The sequence below is a fragment of the Notolepis coatsorum genome, assembly GCF_963971535.1.
Source record: "Notolepis coatsorum genome assembly, chromosome: 2".
Taxonomy (NCBI): domain Eukaryota; kingdom Metazoa; phylum Chordata; class Actinopteri; order Aulopiformes; family Paralepididae; genus Notolepis; species Notolepis coatsorum.
The window spans coordinates 191580021-191599273 of record NC_140166.1 but is presented as its reverse complement, the minus strand read 5'-3'; the positions used below and the strand labels follow the sequence as shown (position 1 = coordinate 191599273).

Here is a 19253-nt window from a genome sequence, read left to right as displayed (position 1 = left end):
ACGCTAATGGCACACATACCAGAGGCTAACTGCCTACGAAAACAGGCACAGAGGCACTGAAAGAGGATTTCACCCATCTAATGAACACACTATACTAGACAATAATAATAATAATAATAATAATGGATTGGATTTATATAGCGCTCTTCATGACACCCCAGAGTGCTTACAGAGTCCATTATTTGTTCATACACAGTCATACCGGTGGTGGTAAGCTACAATTGCAGCCAGAGCTGCCCTGAGGCAGAGTCACGGAAGCGTGGCGAATAATCATCGCCTACGGCCCCTCCGACCACCACCAACATTCATTCACATGCATACACATTCATACGAGACAAGTAGGTTAAGTGTCTTGCCCAAGGACACAACGGCAGTGGGATGGACATGGGCTTGAGCGGGATTCGAACCACCAACCCTTCAATCATTGGACGACCCGCTCTACCCCTGAGCCACGCCGCCCCTAAAGAATGGTGTTGTCTCACCCTACTCGCATGTTGAGGGAGAGCACCATACATTATACACTGAGAAACCACGGCCGAGAGTGAGCTCTCCGGGAACAACCCCACTTTGCCTGACATTTTCTCGGCAACAGTCTTCCGGGGTGACTTCCTGTGCTAATGTTCTAATCTACACTGCTGCCACCTGTCGTCACAGAGCGGAATTGCAGCCATTTTGTATAAATAAAAAAAAACTGGAAAAATACGGGAAAATATTTTAACGAGAGGACGGCGGGAGAGAAGGTTGAAATACGGATGAATCCTGGGGAAAATGGGAGGGTTGACAGGTATGACATGGAGTGCAATCTTGCTAGCCAACATTCAGTTTGCTAACTAACTAGCTAGTGTTGGCTAGCTTGCATTGCTAGCTAACTACCAATACATTTTCACATTAGACTCTGACATTACTGCTATACTAGTTGACATGAATAGTCTAGTCTTGATACAGTTTGTAACATTCATTCTTATATCTACTTTTAGCTATTTTGTGATTTTTTAAAAGATTATACTACTAAATAGGAACATTTGGGGTGAGACATTTTTGAAAAATCATTGATCATGCCTAGACTGATTCTATACATCTATACTGTTAAGCTAAGCTTACTAGTGGGGTTGCTGTACTGAGGAACCACAGGGGAACCAGCCTTATGTTTTCCCTTTTAGGTTCATTAGTTTGATTTACAAAAGAAGAGTAGGCATACTACCCCCTTCTACGTAAGACTCATAATCTAATAAGACTAATAAATAAAGGAAAGAGGGAGGAGGAAGAGAAGAGGGGTGAAGATGAAAGAGGAGAAGAGAGTAGAGGATGACAGCGGAAAAGGGAGAAGAGTGGAGAGGAGTTGATAAGAGTAGGAAGAGAAGACAGGAGCAGACACAAGAGGGGAGGTGTGGAGAGAAGAGGACAGGATGAGATAGGAGAGGAGTGGAAGAGAGAACATATATCAATCCCAGTGCTCATGTGTTTCAAAGTTCCAGTTCAATAAATAGTTTTTCATCTACAGCTTGTTGCATTATTTCATGCATTGATATTATCAATAAGACATCATCTCTAAGCATTTACAATGTAGACTTGACTGGCACATCTTTTAAATCAAGTAAGTAGTCAGGCGTCCTAGGGGGTTGTGTGTGTGTGAGGGGAGGGGGGCACGGATGGGGGCGGAAAGCTTCAGGGGCCTATAGATCATCACTTAATATGGTACCTGGAAAATCAGGAGGTAACATGGAAAGAAATTTCAAGGCAAGCGTGGGAACCCTGTATTGGCATCAAAAAGTGATATAGGAAATTATCGGTATCTGTTTTCAAAAAAATATATAAATCTTTATTTTTTATTTAAATTTTTTTGCATTTGTTTAACCTTTATTTACCCAGGCAAGCAAGTAAGAACAAATTCTGATTTTATTTATTGTCAAAAGTATGCATAGGGGCCAGGGTTTCCGTTAGAATTTTTTTTTGCAGGTCTGAGTGTCCGGTAGATTTCAATCTACCGGACAAATGGGATAAATTCCGGTCAGAGTTTATTGAGCTTAAAAACAATTGATATGCCTATATAAAGAATGACATCATCAAGGCATTTATAATATTTTAACTTAAAACTAGGCTACTTTTGCGTATATACAGTCATTAATATATTCCAAATAAAATAAGTCCCTCGAGACTTCGTGCTGCTGCCGACTTGAGGTGTCGGTGGGCAGTCTGCCCGACCTTAATAAACAGCAGTCTGTTATAATCACATTTTTATGAGCTAACGAATTCCGTTATATTGGACATTTATATTAATTATATCAAGCGAAGAACTGAACATTATCGTGGGTTTGCGTGATTTATATCTCCACCTCCCAACGACTTGGTGCTGGTCATAATGTCCGGTGAAAATAATTCCCTCTAAACACAATTTGATTATTTGAATTGTATTAAAATAGGCTAAAATTAAATAGCCTATGCGATGAACGAAACAATCATTTGTTTCATCGTTGCTTCACCAAGCAGCCGGTCTAATAATGACATTCTGTTGTCAGCGCGAGCTGGCTGCTGATATATTTACGTGAAGCATGGAGCAGCAGTGTTTTTAGGTCCGGTCTGGAAACCGCTCAGCAGCGCCCCCACCCAACAGCTGAATTGCCAATGGCTGAATTGGAGTACTGCACCCTGCCGGCCGGCAGATGGATGCTTCTCGCAAATATATCAGCAGCCAGCTCGCGCTGACAAGACAATGTCATTATTAGACCGGCTGCTTAATGATTGTTTGTTTCGTTCATCGCATAGGCTATTTAATTTTAGCCTATTTTAATACAATTCAAATAATCTAATTGTGTTTAGAGGGAATTATTTTCACCGGACATTATGACCGGAGAGATTAAATATGTCGGACTTCAACAGATTTTGCCGGTCAAAAACCGGTAATTACCGGCTAACGGAAACGCTGATAGGGGCGCCCCAGTGGCGAACCTGAGCCTGAGTCGCGGCACGGCTGACCCCCGTCTTCCCCCCCACTCTGTCTCCCGTTCCTCCTCTCTCTCTCTCTCTCTCTCTCTCTCTCTCTCTCTCTCTCTCTCTCTCTCTCTCGCTCTCGCTCTCGCTCTCGCTCTCGCTCTCGCTCTCGCTCTCTCGCTCTCGCTCTCTCGCTCTCTCGCTCTCTCGCTCTCTACTGGACTGCCCAGTAGCAAAAAGCGATAAATGATAAAATCTTTAAAAAAAAAAGTATGCATAATGTTGTGTTAATTCCACGATGGTGCTATGGTAGCTGTATTCCAACGCAACAAATGTTTTGTGGTAACTAGGGCTGTAACTAACGATTATTTAGTTATCGATTAATCTAAACGATTAATTTACCAGAAAAATCAACAATTTTTTCTATTTGCAATTACATTTAAAAAAATGTTTTGCTAGTATGGGTCAATATATTTTGAACTTCATTCATTGCACACTAGTTCGATTACACATTGCGCATGTTATGACTTTGAAAGTCTGCCATTTCCACCGCAAAAGGCACATACAAGTAACAACAATGTGGAGGAAATATAGAGCTCTTCTCTTCATCCTACCTCAGAGAATGTCTTTAAACCCCTCCATTCTCTTCCATTTGACCCATCCTATGGGACTCACTCCCCCTCCTGACTATAAAGGAGCTTTGAGATTCTATTTCCGGGTTCTGTAGCTGATAACTTTTATTCTGTTAATATCTACGTCACTCTGTTACAACACAATAGTTTACTCTTGGCTAGGGCTGGGTATACATTTTTATTATTTTATGGTATCTGTTGAATTGCTTCAATACTATAGAGTATCGAAAACTGTTGGTACCTAAGTAGTTAATCTCATCAATGAGGGCCAATAAGCATGTTTGTTTCAAGATGTAACATTTCAATCCAAAATAATTCATCAATGTAACAAATCCTTTGATTGGCTCACACAGCACACACAACGCACATAGGTCAGCAAAATAAGGCATAAAAAAAGTAGGTTTTGGTATCAAATCCCAGGTATCTGTTTCGGCACCGGTATCGGAAAAAAAATATCAGACGGTGGCTTGCTCGTAAACTCTTCTCTTTTCCCACCTAAACTGTTGACTAAAATGATTCTTTACCTCTATACCTAGTTTTACAGTGTATGAATTTTGTGTACCAAAAAGTTCCACAGCACATGGGAGAAATAGCACATACTGCCTGTTTGTGGCTGCTGCTGAATGACTGTACAGCTGTAACTAGGTGCTTTTGGAGTTTTGGACTATAAAACATGCAAATGAAAATATTGGGAAATGGCAATAATATGGGCTCTTCAAATATTATTGAGGAAGTAGTAACGCAGTGGCTGGTGATGATTCATGTTTAGGATATATATGGTGGTAAAATTAACACCGGCCGGCAGCCACCAGCCATATAAAATTGTGTCTGTGTTGTGTATTTGCCTACTCTACCAGACTCATGGCAGGTAAATAACCAGACACGTTTCTATTCTAAGGCCATGTCCAGACTAAAACGATTTTGGTCGTTTTAGGCAAAGTATTTGATCGTTTGCACCTTTCTGCCACACGGAACTGCGTTCTCGCAGCCTGAAGACGGTACTTTCTGATACCAGCTCCCAGCGTGAGCAATTCTGAAGACGCCTGAAGACTCCCCCCATTGCGTCACCATCTTTACAAGCGATACGCGTCTTCTCCTGAACCGATGACGCGATAGCCCACCTCTCCCTTACCCCGCATAACTATACTCCTAAATGCTCCTTTTTACCAGAAGAAAATCTTTTGATATTTAAATCTCTGGTCATAATGCCCTGTGAAATTAATTCATTCTTATTTTCCCCTTGTCGACAACAGATTGACATCTCCCTTAATCCGCATGCAAAACCCAGCCAACAAAAAAAGAAACATGATACATATATGTCCAGATATGTATGTAGAAGTGTTTATTAAACACATAACACTGGGAGTTATTATTAACACTTTGGGTGCCGGGAAACGCTTAAACACGTCATTCCCGGCCATGCTCAAGTTGCCGAAGACGCTTTACAGCGTCTTTGATATCAATATTTCAAAAATCTGGGACCGGATTCATATTTCCCCTCCGCTGGCCTGAGATCCACCAGGAGGACCCACTGAGCTCTCTGGCGGTTCAGGAGCACCATCTGGTGGCCGATCGGCGCAATCGCTTAACAGGAAGTGCCGTAGAGGTTGTGCTGGTCGCCCGTATTACTTCCGGGCACTCGCTATAGGTCCCGAGGCTCGATCTCGACACACTACATAGCGATCGATTGCCAATAACTCGATAAACAACATGATTTGGATGTATATACCATTATACAAGCTGGAAATGGACCGGGTAAATCTACATCCCATAATGATAAAATTTCTACTCTACGATGATCGCCCAACGGCGCGCGGAGACTGGGGTGAGTTTTAGCGTGTAAAATTACCGTCTTCGATACTAACTGCTATGATCAACATTTGACCCACATTAGATGATTGGTATAACGCTGCCCACGGAATTATAAACGCCCCCTAGCCCATCCGGTCAACATCAGATGATGTGTAGTAACTTCTAGAAGTACGTCTAGTTGGAATTTTTTATATCGCGCTGATTGCCATAAAACTGTATTGCATCATCAATATAATGCATTTGGGGCTATAGATCACGTTCTGGAGAAAGCTGCAGAAAGAGATGAAAACAAACTTATACATTAGACCATACTTTACTATGAATATGTGAATGAAAAAGTTTAACGTTGCTACACAATGAACAATACATATAGGACTTTGAATGGGCCCTAATAATGGCAATGTAGCAATAGAATTTAAAAAGTTATAGCCCTGCAAAGAAGGGGACTTTCTCTATAGACAAATAGAGCCGGCAACCTACGGTTGATAATGAATTTAACCCATGGCAGCCAAAGTGTTAAACAACAATGGCATGTACAGAGTAGTTGTTACAGAAGCTATTGAGCTTGATCGGGATGATGCAACTGTGTGATGCGATACACGAAACTAGCGTCACATAGCTGGCCTTTTTATGAAAACCCAAGTAATAGACAAGCACACTGTTCCATAGCATACCCCTTCAGTTGATCATGACAAATCCTCTCTTGACGATTAAAAGCCTCCATAATTTAGTAAATAGTATCCCCATGGATGGTGTTGAGCTGTAGCCAGCAAGCTATGCTATGCTACTAAATAGCTAACCAACTAAATACAATAGACAGTGGTATCCTGAGGTAATGTTAAATACAGACAACGTTTACTAGTCGAAAGGACTGGACACAGGTACAAGTTAAACATCAATCAATTACTTTAATAAAACACAGGTAATTTGAGCCGCGGTCTCTCTCTCTCTCTCTCTACTCCCGAACGTACTGTAGTAGGTAGTTGCGCCGCGGTGTGTGCCACTGGAAAACTAGGTCAACTTAAAAGCACAAAACCGGACGGCACAACAACACTTCCGGTCGGGGTTTTCAAAATAAAAGAAACAGGAAAGACATTTATTTTGTAAATTTGTGGCACGCACTTATTATCTTGAGACGTTTTCGTTTTTACGGAAACCTTCAAACGAAACGAAAACGTTATATGCATAAATGTGCGCTATGTGCCTAAAGTCAAGACTCGACAGTACTGAACCAAACAAATGATTTAGGAGCACCTTTTTTGCATGATTAAAAAACGAAGGTTTTTTAATCTGGTCCATTAGGAAAAACCCTGCCAAAGTTTGAATCCCAAAAACAGGCTTCGGGGACAGCTCTAGTGTGCTTTAAGTGCAGACCTTCAGCTTTAATTTGTTCAGTTAGGTCAGGGGTCAGCAACCTTTTTGACATGGAGTGCCTGTTTGAAATATAGTTGTAACTAGTGTGCCTCAACAATATTCCATGCATCGTATTTTTTTTTCTCATAATCAGGTATTTTTAATGATAATTTTTACATTATTACATCATTATTGTTATTATTAACAATATTATTATGATGGTTGTATCAACCCTAAATCTGAGTTGGGGGGGGGGGGGGGTGTGCAATGCAGACAAACAGCTGCATACAGTGCGACCATTTCACTCACATTTGCCCATTCATTATTGGACACATCACACACCATTGGTGTGTGTACTGTACGTGTGCTGTCATAGCTCCACCTACAGGCCTAATGAAGAACACCAGGAGAACACCAGGATGTGAATGTGAGGTATATCGTGTAAATAAGTTTTGATTGATTGCAAGACTACACTGTACAAAAAATATAATAATAAGTTACCAGAACTTAAAAATATTGAGTTCAGTTACTGTGCATTAAGGTTTTCAGTTTTCAATCCATAATAAATTAACAGAAAAATAAGTACCACATTATTTCAACCTAATAAAACTATGTTTATTGTCATTGTTTTAAGAACACAAGTTGACTTGGTAATACTCACATTGAGTAAAGAATATTGCTTTTAACATGTGCAATGTTCAATGAAATAGAAAAATAAATAATAAAATGTGTTTATTAATCCCACTGGTCACAATGGTGACCGTAATAAAGTTTTTGTTATAAGGCTCTGCAAATGTTACTGAATGATGTAGCAATGTATTTCCAGCTAAATTGAAATAATAAACAAATAAAGGCTCTCAATTAAATATGTGGTAGTAAAAATAACCTGTGGGAGGATTTCAACAAGATAAATGCGACAACAGTGCAAAATATTTCACTATAATATTTAAAAGAAAAAAAAGAAAAAAAAATATTATTATTTTATTTTTTTATTTATTTTTTTTATGCTGCCCCCTGTGCCTATGAAAATTCCCCCGCGTGCCTATGCAGGCACGTGTGCCTAGGGTTGCCTACCCCTGAGTTAGGTGAACAATGTAGGAATTAGAACAGTTTCTACATGTTGACCCTTTTTAAAGGCCAACCTTCACGTTGTATTTTTGTTCAATAAACAATGTGGACTAGGCCAACGGTGACTTTCATGAAGAAGGAAAAAAAAGTATTGAAATTGACACAGTTTTAGCGTTTTTATCAAACATTTTGTCTGCCCAACACAATCACCACGCACATGGATATTTTAATCAATGGTTCATAACGTGCGTGTGTAATCGAAATGATGTCGTCACAACAGGTGCAGGGCACCAGGGGGCTCACCAGGGGGCGCTGAGAGTCACACACAGCTAGTGGCAGGCACTGCAGGCAGAGAGCCTTGCTACCATAGATATATGCTTGCTACTACTAGCCGAATGAAAATGTATCTGTTTCACCTAACACTATTGCTCCGTGATTATAGCCATCCATCTCTAAAGCTAACCACTATTTGTAAAAGCCACAACCACGTTACCATATTTGTAATAATGTAAATCATTGTGTCGTTGTACATATTGTGTTTATAACGTTAGTAGCTAACATAGCTTAGCTTGGTAGCTATTGTGCTAACAACATATCCCGACATCCGGCTCGCTGGCCGGCATGAACGGCCGACCCAAAATGGTTCTCTCCTCTCTGTACACCCCGTCCCCACGGGTACCCTGCCGGGGGGCCCATGGACGCGACAACGGCGGCAACCGTAGGGTGCTCGAGCCCATAAAGGCTAGTGGTACACGATAGCTATGAGCTAACTAACGCTACAGGCTCAAACACCCTACGGCCGCCGCTGTTGTCGCGTCCACAAGCTCCTCCGCAGGACACCCGCGAGGACGGGGGCACACAAAGAGGAGAGAACCACCCGCAGGGACGGCGGAGCTATAGGCTAACTGTGATGCACCGAGTGGGCCACCATTGATCTACATGCCCCGATCTCAAATGGTTCACGACAGTAGACATAATGCTAACGTTAGCCAGCGCCATATATCGAATAGTACTATGACCCGGACGGGCAAGGCATACGTTTCCTGAAGTGACGTCACGGCCGTGCTAGCGTCTGATAAGCTTTTAGATTCGGCTCATTAATATGCACCTGTAGTGACGTCGGCGTTTGATAAGCTTTTTTGATTCGCGCGTGCATGTTATTCGTGCATGGACCTTTTTAACTCTTTCGGAGTGGCATTTCCGGGGTGTCAAATGGAAAAAAATAAATAATGAAATTATATACCAATGATGTAAACTACCCATAATTGATCAGTAGGGTTTAACCTGGATGTTGGGCTTTAAGGGACCAAAAGTAATAATTTGACAAACTAACAATCATAGATCAAATTGTCACTTTTAATACTTTGTTGCAAATCCTTTGCAGTCAATGACAGCCTGAAGTCTGGAACCCATAGACATCACCAGACGCTGGGTTTCATCCGTGGTGATGCTCTGCCAGGCCTCTACTGCTCCGTGTTCAGTTTCTGCTTGTTCTTGGGGCATTTTCCCTTCAGTTTTACTTTTGTCTTCAGCAAGTGAAATGCATGCTCAATTGGATTAAGGTCAGGTGATTGTCTTGGCCATTGCATAACATTCCACTTATTTTCCTTAAAAACTCTTTGGTTGCTTTCACTGTATGCTTCAGGTCATTGTCCATCATCCTGCTTCTTTTGTCAGCAGTCACATCATCAATAAATACAAGGGAACCCGTTCCATTGGCAGCCATACATGCCCACGCCATAACTTCCATGCTTCACTGATGAGGTGGTATGCTTTGGATCACGATCAGTTCCTTTCCTTCTCCATATTCTTCTCTTCCCATCATTCTGGTACAAGTTGATGATGATGTTCCAGAACTGTACAGGCTTTTTTAGATGTTTTTTTTGCCAAACTAATCTGGTCTTCCTATTTTTGAGGCTCACCAATGGTTTACATCTTGCAGTGAACCCACTGTATTCACTCTGAAGTCTTCTCTCTTGATTGTTGACTTTGACACAGATACGCTTACCTCCTGGAGTGTTCTTGATCTGGCCAACTGTTGTGAAGGGGTTTTTCTTTACCATGGAAATAAGGCCATGGTTAGACTAGTGTATTTGTGGCGTTTTTTTATACGTTTTTGAATACGTTTCATGTCCCTATTACACAGAAATGCGTTTTTTGGCGTTTTTTTGTGGATACGGCTGAAACGCAAAATTGTGTTTGCGTTTTGGAGAAACGCTAAAAAACGCGCAGAAAACAGCGTGTAGTCTGCATGAGCCGTTGTTGCGAAAACGCCCATGCGCAGTAGATACCATCTGCGTGCCCTTCCGGTGACAGAGAGCTGTCCCAAACCAAATAGCTGCAGCTACTATGTGTTGTCAAGTTATTGTTATAAGGACCCCAGTCCAAGCTACAACAGTCTGCATTCCCTTAACAATTGTTTGTATTGAGCCGTATTGTATTGTACCCATATGCAATATGTTAAAGAAAGTTTACATCCATTCATTCTGCTAGCATTACCGATTGGCACTGCCACTGGATAACATGAGCTAGTGTTAGCTATCAAACCCTGTTAGCTCAAAGCTCCTCTTTCAACTTAACAAGCATTAAACAAAATGGCCCAGTCATCTATTCACCTTTGTTTAATACACACAGCGTTGTCTCTAATGTTATCTAACCACTGATAGCTCCCGATATCATCAGTTTGGTGCTGGCTAAGTAGCGTGAGCTAACGTTAGCTTCTAGCCACAATGCTATACTGTTATAATGGCAAATTCCATTGACGTTAGCATGCAGCTAACAATGCTACCGATCGTTTTTTAGACTAAACTATCCGCTCTTGGTGGTCACTTGTGTTGATGTTAGTTTTGTTTCATCAACAAATGACAGGCAGAACACACAGTGAATGTATCTGTTTTGTTTATTGCACTTTTATTAGGCTTTGCTGAAAAAGAATTGCTGCATTGAGTAAATAGGCAAGATGGTGGCGCGGCATAGGCGCCTGCCTTATTGACATTTTCTTTGCTGGAGCTTCCAGGAAGTGTATTGGCACATTCAGTTCTGATTGGTTGAAATTGCCTTCATGTTTGCCACCTACTGCCACCTACTGCTTTGGCAGTGTACTACATCAGTGTGCTCGGGTGACAAAAACGAAAAAAAAATGAAAGTGTGACTCGAGGCGCACAACGTCGCGGCGAAACGCATATGACAATGATACGAAAATGAAACGAAAGGTGTAACCGCACCCTAATTCTTCTGTCATCCACCACAGTTGTTTTTCGTGGTCTTCCGCGTCGTTTGGTGTTGCTGAGCTCACCAGTGTGTTCTTTCTTTTTAACAGTTGATTTGGCCACACCTAATGTTTTTGCTATCTCTCTGATCGGTTTGGTTTGATTTTCAGACTAATAATGGCTTGCTTCACTGATAGTGACAGCTCTTTGGACCTCATGAGAGTTGACCGCAACATATTCCAAATGCAAATACCACACTTGAAATTAACTCGACGCTGCGATCATACAAAAGCATTTATTTTTTATTTTATTTTTTATCTTTTTGCCCCCTCCTTTTTCCTCCGTTTTTCATCTTCTCCCATCCCAATGTTAGTCGTTATGCCAATTCCCAATCCCCTTCCTGGTCGCGTCTATTCTTATCCTAACAGATTTTTGCTTCCGCATTCGCGTTTTGCGCTCTGATTGGCCACTGACGTTTCTGGTCGCGCCAATCGTGTGACGGCAAGTTCTTTCGCCGGTTAAGCTTAGGCACTCTTTCGAAGTTGGTTATGGTTAGAGTTTGTCTTAGAGCAGGGCGATAGAACACCAGCCCTGATTCCAAACTCTAACCTTAACCAACTTCGAAAGAGTCGCCTAAGCTTAACCAGTGATAAACTAGGCGTTAGGTAGTTTGCTGCTGTTCGATGCGGAAATGGGCACGTCACGCGATTGGGCGCACATGTCACATGACCAGAAACGTCAGTGGCCAATCGGATCGCACCAGAAACGTCCGTGGCCAATCAGATTAGCAAAACGCGAACGCGGAAGCATAAATCCGTTGGGATAAGAATTAGGGCTGGGCGATATAACGATAACGATAAATATCGCGATATTTTTTAATAATCGATATCGAATATTGAAATTTAAAAAAATCGAAAAATCGTTATTTTTTCTTTCTTTTATAATATATATATATATATATATTTTTTTTTTGTGACCTGCAACAGGGCAGTTTTAAAACCAGAGACTGGACAGACTTGTCTTTCTTGCCTGAAACTTAAGTAATGGCTTTGCTTGTCCAAATGACAATACTGACCAAATTGAGATTTATTTTTCTCTTGTCCATTTATTTTGTTTGCTTTCTAATTTAAAATACAGTTTGAAACCGTCTGTACACAGTAGGCTATGTGTGCTAGCAGAACTAGACTCCAGTCACGAGTCACAGTGCACCAAAAAAGCGCCAAAAGATAGAAAATAAACTAGCAGAGCCAGAACTGTTCAACTCCCCTGGAGCCACAGCCAGCAGAGAAGCCCGTTTACTTTAGCTTTTAAACCAGCTGCAGCCTGAGAACTGGAGTGTGAGGGGATGTAACACTAAAGATGGCGGCAACGACAAAGAATTGCTGCAAAATAAACATAAATCTGTTGTTTAAAAAAAAAAAAAAAAAAAGTTTAAAAAAAGTTTTTTTTATATACTTATAACAATTTCGATAATTATCGATATCGAGAAATATGATAACATTATCATATCGTTATCGCGATATGATTTTTTCCCATATCGCCCATCCCTAATAAGAATAGACTCTTCCTGGTCGCTGCGCACCTACCCCCTACAGTCGGTCTGGGAGAGTGGAGGCTATCACATGCTTCCTCCGACACATGTGTAGCCAATCAACCGCTTCTTTTCACCTGGCAGCGCGGACTCTCACTGAGAGGGTGTAACGTGTGGAAGGATCACACTACCCCCTTAGATCCTTTCCTCGCTGAGCAGGCTCCCCGACCGAACTGTAGGAGTCGCTGTTTACAACGACCAGGACCCACCCACCGGCTTTCCCACCCTCTAACACTGCCAATTGTGTTAGTACGATGGCCGGCCAAGCCGGAAGCAACACAGAGAGCTGGGCTCGATACCAGTATCTCCTGTGTTGGTGGCGAGCGCCTTGCCCACTGCGCCACCCGGCCACGCACAAATGCATGTTTTATGATGGAGCTTCGGTAAAGTAGACGTAAAATAGACGTTACCTTTGTTTTAGAGGTACTCCATTTCTCACTTCGAGTCCAAGTGTCTTGAATCAGAACAGGATCAATACATATAACGTTAGGAAACGCACCTTATCGTCCATAATCATCATCCATATAATCCATTTAGTATTTTTCATAATATCCAATAGTTCGCTCTCTAGGCGATCACCATTGTCGTCCTGCTCACAGCTGCTCGCAACTTACTGGCCCATTTGCATGTTCATAAGGTAGGCGATACTGCCACATGGCGGTATTCACTCGTCATTGCAATTTAAAGGTCTCAGATGAGTCACAAAGGTCTGCACGAGTGTTTAGAATGGGGAGAATCTAAAAAAGGATCTAAAACATGGTCTTCAACCTTCCCTAGACCGGTATGTGGGGGGCAAATGCGCGCAACGACCAGGAAGGGAGGGAAGGGAATTGGCATAACGACTAAAAAGTTGGGACGGGAGAAAAATACAGAAAAAAGAGGGGGAGAAAAAGTAGGGGGAAAAAAAGGATCTAAAAACGAGACTTCTCGTGTTTTTTGCGCTCAACGGTTGGATTTGAAACAAGAGAAATCAGACAGAGTTAAGAGATTAAATGAGGCACATATAGAAATTGTTGTAATTCCTACACGGTTCACCCGATTTAGATGTACCTCATTAAAGCTGAAAGTCTGCACTTAAAGCACATCATGATTGTTTGATTTCAAGTCCATTGTGGTGGTGTACAGAGCCATAATTCTGAAAATGGTGTCGATATCCAAGTATTTATGGACCTGACTGTATATCAGGGAGATATTACGTTCCTGCTAAACGTCAAAGAAATATTACATTTCTCCATCTGGTGAAATATTTCCCTTTCCCTATTCACATTGGACTAGTATTAGGCTACGTGGGGACCCATGGTAATAGACAATTCCCCCTAGACCTCTGCGATTTCCAGATGCTCACTCACAGGATACACTTTTACAGAGGTGTCCTCAGATTGAACTTGACATGCCCAGTTTTGACTGTTTTTTAATCATCGTTTCAAATGGCACCTCAAACTAATTTATAACAAAACCAAATACACTGCCTTGTGCACAAATGGAATCATTTGTAGCCAATGGAAATGCTAGAAATGGTCACATGGGCTGGGAGGACTAATGGAAAATTCCTATCGTTTCTCTATACTCCAGTGCACTCCACAGATCGGGCCGTCAGACAGACACGCACCGAGGATAGAGAGAGGGGCTTGTCCCTGGTTTTATAATAAAATGGCAAATGGACATGAAAAGAGGTATAATGCATTGGAAACCTGGATGTTAAGAACGATCCAGATAATATAAATGAAGAACTCTGAGCCAGATAGCTGGGACAGTGATGACTGCAATCATAGTGAAGGATTTGATGTTTGAAGCTATGGTTTGAAGAAGCCTACTGTTGTATAATTTGATCTGATAACTATATAATTTATTGTGGAGGGGGCGGGGGGGTTGCAGGGAGATATTGGTCCAAATATGAAGGCAACACCAAAATGTATATATTTTCACATTGTCTGCTAAAAAACAGCCAGAACAATATCCAAATAAATGGCTGTTGCTCACTGAGGAAAAGGTGTATTTGTACCAAATTTCAATAGGTTCAGAACACCGAAATAGAACTTTCCATGTTGTTATGTTTAGTTTCTTCACTGGGCGTTTGATGACTTTTCACTGCACCACAAATAAAGGGTAGGTTCCCCATAATCATAAAAGGTATATCACTTGATACAGACTCAAAGAATAAGCTCAGAATTGGCATATATATAACACTTATGTCCAGGTGAACCTTTGTCTATATAGTCCAGTGTACATTTATTTATTCTTTCTTATTGTCAACATAGCCTACGATGAGACCAAAACCCTACAGTGCATTTCTCCTACTTACAAGTATGGTCTATCTACCCAGCACCAGATGTAGAGCATATCCACAACAAGTCATAGAACTCCATTGTTGTCGGAAAAAGGGTTAAAACGAGTCATAGAGCCGTACTGTTGCTTTGGAATGGTCAGTATAATTTATCATTGCGATGAACATATTCATTGTGCTTTTCCTGGACTCAAGCACAGTACGAATGCTCAGAGACTATGCTGTTCTGTTTATTACTATAGATCGATGGAACTGGTTGCCTCTAAATTAGGAAATCTTCGCAATCGCCATGTTTTTCATCATAATACCGTAATTTTCGCACTATAAGCTGCACCTGAATATAAGCCGCAGCAGCTAAATTGAATGATGTGTACATATATAAGCTGCTATATAAGGTGTTTTAATGTTTAATTACCATATGTAATTAGCATTGGGACACAATACTGTCGGACAAATAACAAGAATTAACTCATTTACAAGTTGTATTAAGTTTAGCAAATAAGGGAACAGATAAATAACATTTCAATGCAGTCAAAAAAGCAATATTTAGATTTTTACATTTTTGGGTTTGGTCACGTCGAGTCACATATAATCCTCACCGTTATATAAGCCGCAGGGTCGAAAAATGGGGGAAAAAGGTGCGGCTTATAGTCCGAAAAGTACGGCATTTAAAACTGAAATGTGCGATTATGGGCAAACAGTATCTATCTCCAAAAGCTATGTTCTTCCCAAAACGCATGCACACTGAACTTCTCCATAATAAGAGGTATTTATTTAGCACAAGTGATTTTTTTCCCGATAACGCATCCAATGCATTCATTCACAAAGAGTGACAGAATGACACGCCAAATTGCGTATCCCTAGTCTGGGAAATGTATGGGTCTGTCAGCCACTGTGGCTGATATGCTGCCCTGTGTTCATATAGTATTCTACTGAATGATTATCATGCCCCTAGACACTCTTACATTCTGCATCTCAATTCATGAGCCCAGTTTGCAGACACAGTTGTCCGTTGGCTCCGTCCTCCTCTCTGGGAGTAGCGACTGGGGGGGGGGGCGAAGAAAGTCCCTGGAGAGGGACGTGTGTGTAAAAGGAGGAAGAGCCAGCATGAAGAAGTGAGTTTGGGGAGATGGAATGAACAAGTGAGTGACTGAAACACGCGCTGGGGGAGGGGTGAGCAGCGGAGCAGTCGTCACTGACTGGAGTGAGTGAATGAGTGAAAGTGTACACAATAGGTTGGCTCTTGGCCACGTATTCCCCTCCCCCACCCGGTCACCCTCCAGTATCTCCAGCGGACCTCTGCTCCGCTCTGCTCTGTGACGCTGGTGTCCGCAGCTGGGAGGGAGGGGAGAGCCAAGGCCCTGGCTGTGCCGGTCTGACTAGGCCCAAGGCCCTGCTGGGTAGGGAGGGGAGGGGTGGGGTGAGGCCCTGCTTGGGTGGTAGACCAGGCCCTAAGCACAACCCTGAAGCCTTTCAGCACAGGCTCGACAAGGCCCTGGACAATTGCATAACTAGGTTACTCAGCTCCACAAACGCAATACGCCAGTGTTCAACTCTTAACCCTTTCACTGCCACATGACCGAAGGTTAACCCTTTACCATCGGTTGTGTGATAGTAAAGGGTTAACATTCTGTCGTGTGGCAGTGAAAGGGTTAACCGGCTGTCGTGTGGCAGTGAAAGGGTTAACCTTCTGTGTATTGTCGCAGTGAAAGGGTTAACCGTTTGGTTGTGCGGCAGTGAAAGCGTTAACTCGGTTGTCCACAATTATTTACTTGTCCCACATACCACCCTGGCATCACCCATACCCTCCACTGTATCACATGCCACCCTGGCATCACCCATACCCTCCACTGTATCACATACCACCCTGGTATCACCCATACCCCACACCCCCCATCCTACCTCACCCCAACCACTCTATCTAGTCACCCCCCCCCCCCCCCTTCCTACATAACTTACTGCTGCTCCTCTTCGTTTTCCTCTGTAGAAAACAGAGCTGGAGCAGCCAGGCCTGATCTTATCTACGACTTGTAGCTGCCTCTGTTCCTATACACAAACTTGGCTAGATTGGGTCTTGTTTTGCATAGCTGATCTTGCTATCTCTAGTGGAAGGGCGGGAGGGAGTGAGTGGGGAGGTCGTCTGTCTGTGTTGCCCTTTGCTGGAGATAAGGGCCTGAGGAAGAGCTTGTATCGCTCCCACTCCCCCCCGGCTGCCGCCATTTCAGCACTATTGATCTCCAAGATCTATTTGTGTGACCCATTATGCTTGTCCTGTGTTAGTGAGGTAATTATCTACCACCACCTACTGGGGAAAGGACAACATTACAGGTTTGCTGTATAGACTCAGTAACTGCTTGTGCTCTTTCTACTTTGTTATGAAATTACTATATAGGATCAATGGGAGTAGATTGGTAAATAGTATAAAAAATACTATTTTAATCCTCTTAGTGAAATAAAGAGAGAACGCCAGCCCCCTTCGCCAGATGATGTCATCGTGCTGTCGGACAACGAGCCTTCCAGTCCCAGTCCCAGTCCCCTTATGAATGGCCACTGCTTCATGAAGGCGGACACAGACAAAATCATGGTAAGACTGCTGACCCCAAACACCACACCCTTCTTTCTATCCCACATAAGTCGTCCTTCAGTTTGAAATGGGCCCTTTTCACAAGACATTTTGACTTGATAACATGATGTCACAGGTGTAACCATAGTTATATACCAATGAGTGAATTAACTCATCTATAACTATGGTTGCACCTGTGTTTACCCATCAACGACGAGTCAAAATGTCTGCTGTGAAAATGGCATATTGGTGTTGGGTCTGATAATTAGAATCGCGAAGACTTGAATTGCCAAACACAATGAATGGTGGTATGGCTGTGGAGGCAGGTGTCAGACAGAAACACTCATGACCCAGATGCAGTGCATACCTTTTATTGACAGTTTTGTTTAGTGCTGGGCAATATATCGATCATCTACCTGTGTAGTGTGTACCCTGGGGGTTTCCATACCTGAGCAGATGTTGTGATCAGCAGAGCTTGATGATCAGCTAAATGTTCTACTGGCTTTTTGGGCCAGTAACCTTTCAGATTCACTGGCCCCTAACTATTATAGCCACTGACTGGCCTTTAAATGTATTTGTTATTGTAGGAGTTAGCAGAACTATTAAAGCCACTGACTGGCCATGAAATGTATTTGTTGTAGGACGGAGTAGCAGATCTATTAAAGCCACTGGCCCTGAAATGTATTTGTTATTGTAGGAGTAGCAGATATATTAAAGCCACTGGCCCTGAAAGGTATTTGTTGTAGGAGTAGCAGATCTATTAAAGCCACTGGCCCTGAAATGTATTTGTTATTGTAGGAGTAGCAGATATATTAAAGCCACTGGCCCTGAAAGGTATTTGTTGTAGGAGTAGCAGATCTATTAAAGCCACTGGCCCTGAAATGTATTTGTTATTGTAGGAGTAGCAGATATATTAAAGCCACTGGCCCTGAAATGTATTTGTTATCGTAGGAGTGGCAGTACTTGTCTGGTAATCTGAAGTATCCCGGCTTGAACCCTGCTCGTTCCAGCAGTGTGTCCTTTGAGCAAGACACTTAACCCCTAACTGCTCCCGACGAGCAGGTGTGTTTGTGTGAGAGAATCAGTGTTAACTTTGGCAGCTGATTTTGATTTAGTCGTAGTCTTTTGACTAAAATGTATTAGTTTGTCACATTTTAGTCATTTGATTGTTATCTGATATATTATCTGCCAATTATGAATTTATTAATGAATGTGTCCATAACCCCGACCGGCCCGGTATCGTGCCGAGATTTATTTCACGTCATAAATAGATTAATACAATCCGTATTAATGTTGCATTTCTTTTTCAAATGTAGCCAAGAGTAAAGACCCTAACCCTATCAAAACAGCAGTCAAAGTGTATATTGTCAGCACTACGTTTGTTTTAAGTGTTATTAGCGAAATATGAGTTTATAGAATTCTCCGTGCATTGCATCGGAACCTGGATGATATAGAGGAAATTACGCCGTCATGAAACCGCTGTAGTCCTAAGAAAGAGGAGACGTAGACGAAAGGGAAGAAAGAGGAGACGTTTCGATGGACGTAGACATTTCATAAAAATAAACTACCCAGCTCACACCAGCCACTGTTGAATATTTGTTTATGTTATTTTCGTGATTATATCTCGAGTCACGGGTCAAACAAACCTTAACGCTGTTGCCATAAAATACAACGTATATTGTTTCTTTACCTTTCTGTGAGCATCAAGAAAAAAAACGAGTCTCAATTTGGTGAAAAATGGCGGAGATATGGACATTATACAAAAGTAACTGTACTTACATTAGATTTCATTCACGGTCTTTGCTGCCCTGTA

At 42.1% G+C, this 19253-nt stretch overlaps 1 protein-coding gene across 3 annotated transcripts in view; it reads left to right on the top strand.

Annotated features, from left to right (window-relative positions):
* Positions 1-19253, top strand: part of gatad2ab (GATA zinc finger domain containing 2Ab) — a 96859-nt gene that overhangs the window by 57814 nt on the left and 19792 nt on the right. For all 3 annotated transcript variants that reach the window (XM_084307251.1, XM_084307250.1, XM_084307249.1), the window contains one exon: positions 17326-17461. In XM_084307251.1, coding sequence (XP_084163377.1) covers positions 17326-17461 — 136 coding nt within the window. The remainder of the gene's footprint in view (positions 1-17325; positions 17462-19253) is intronic.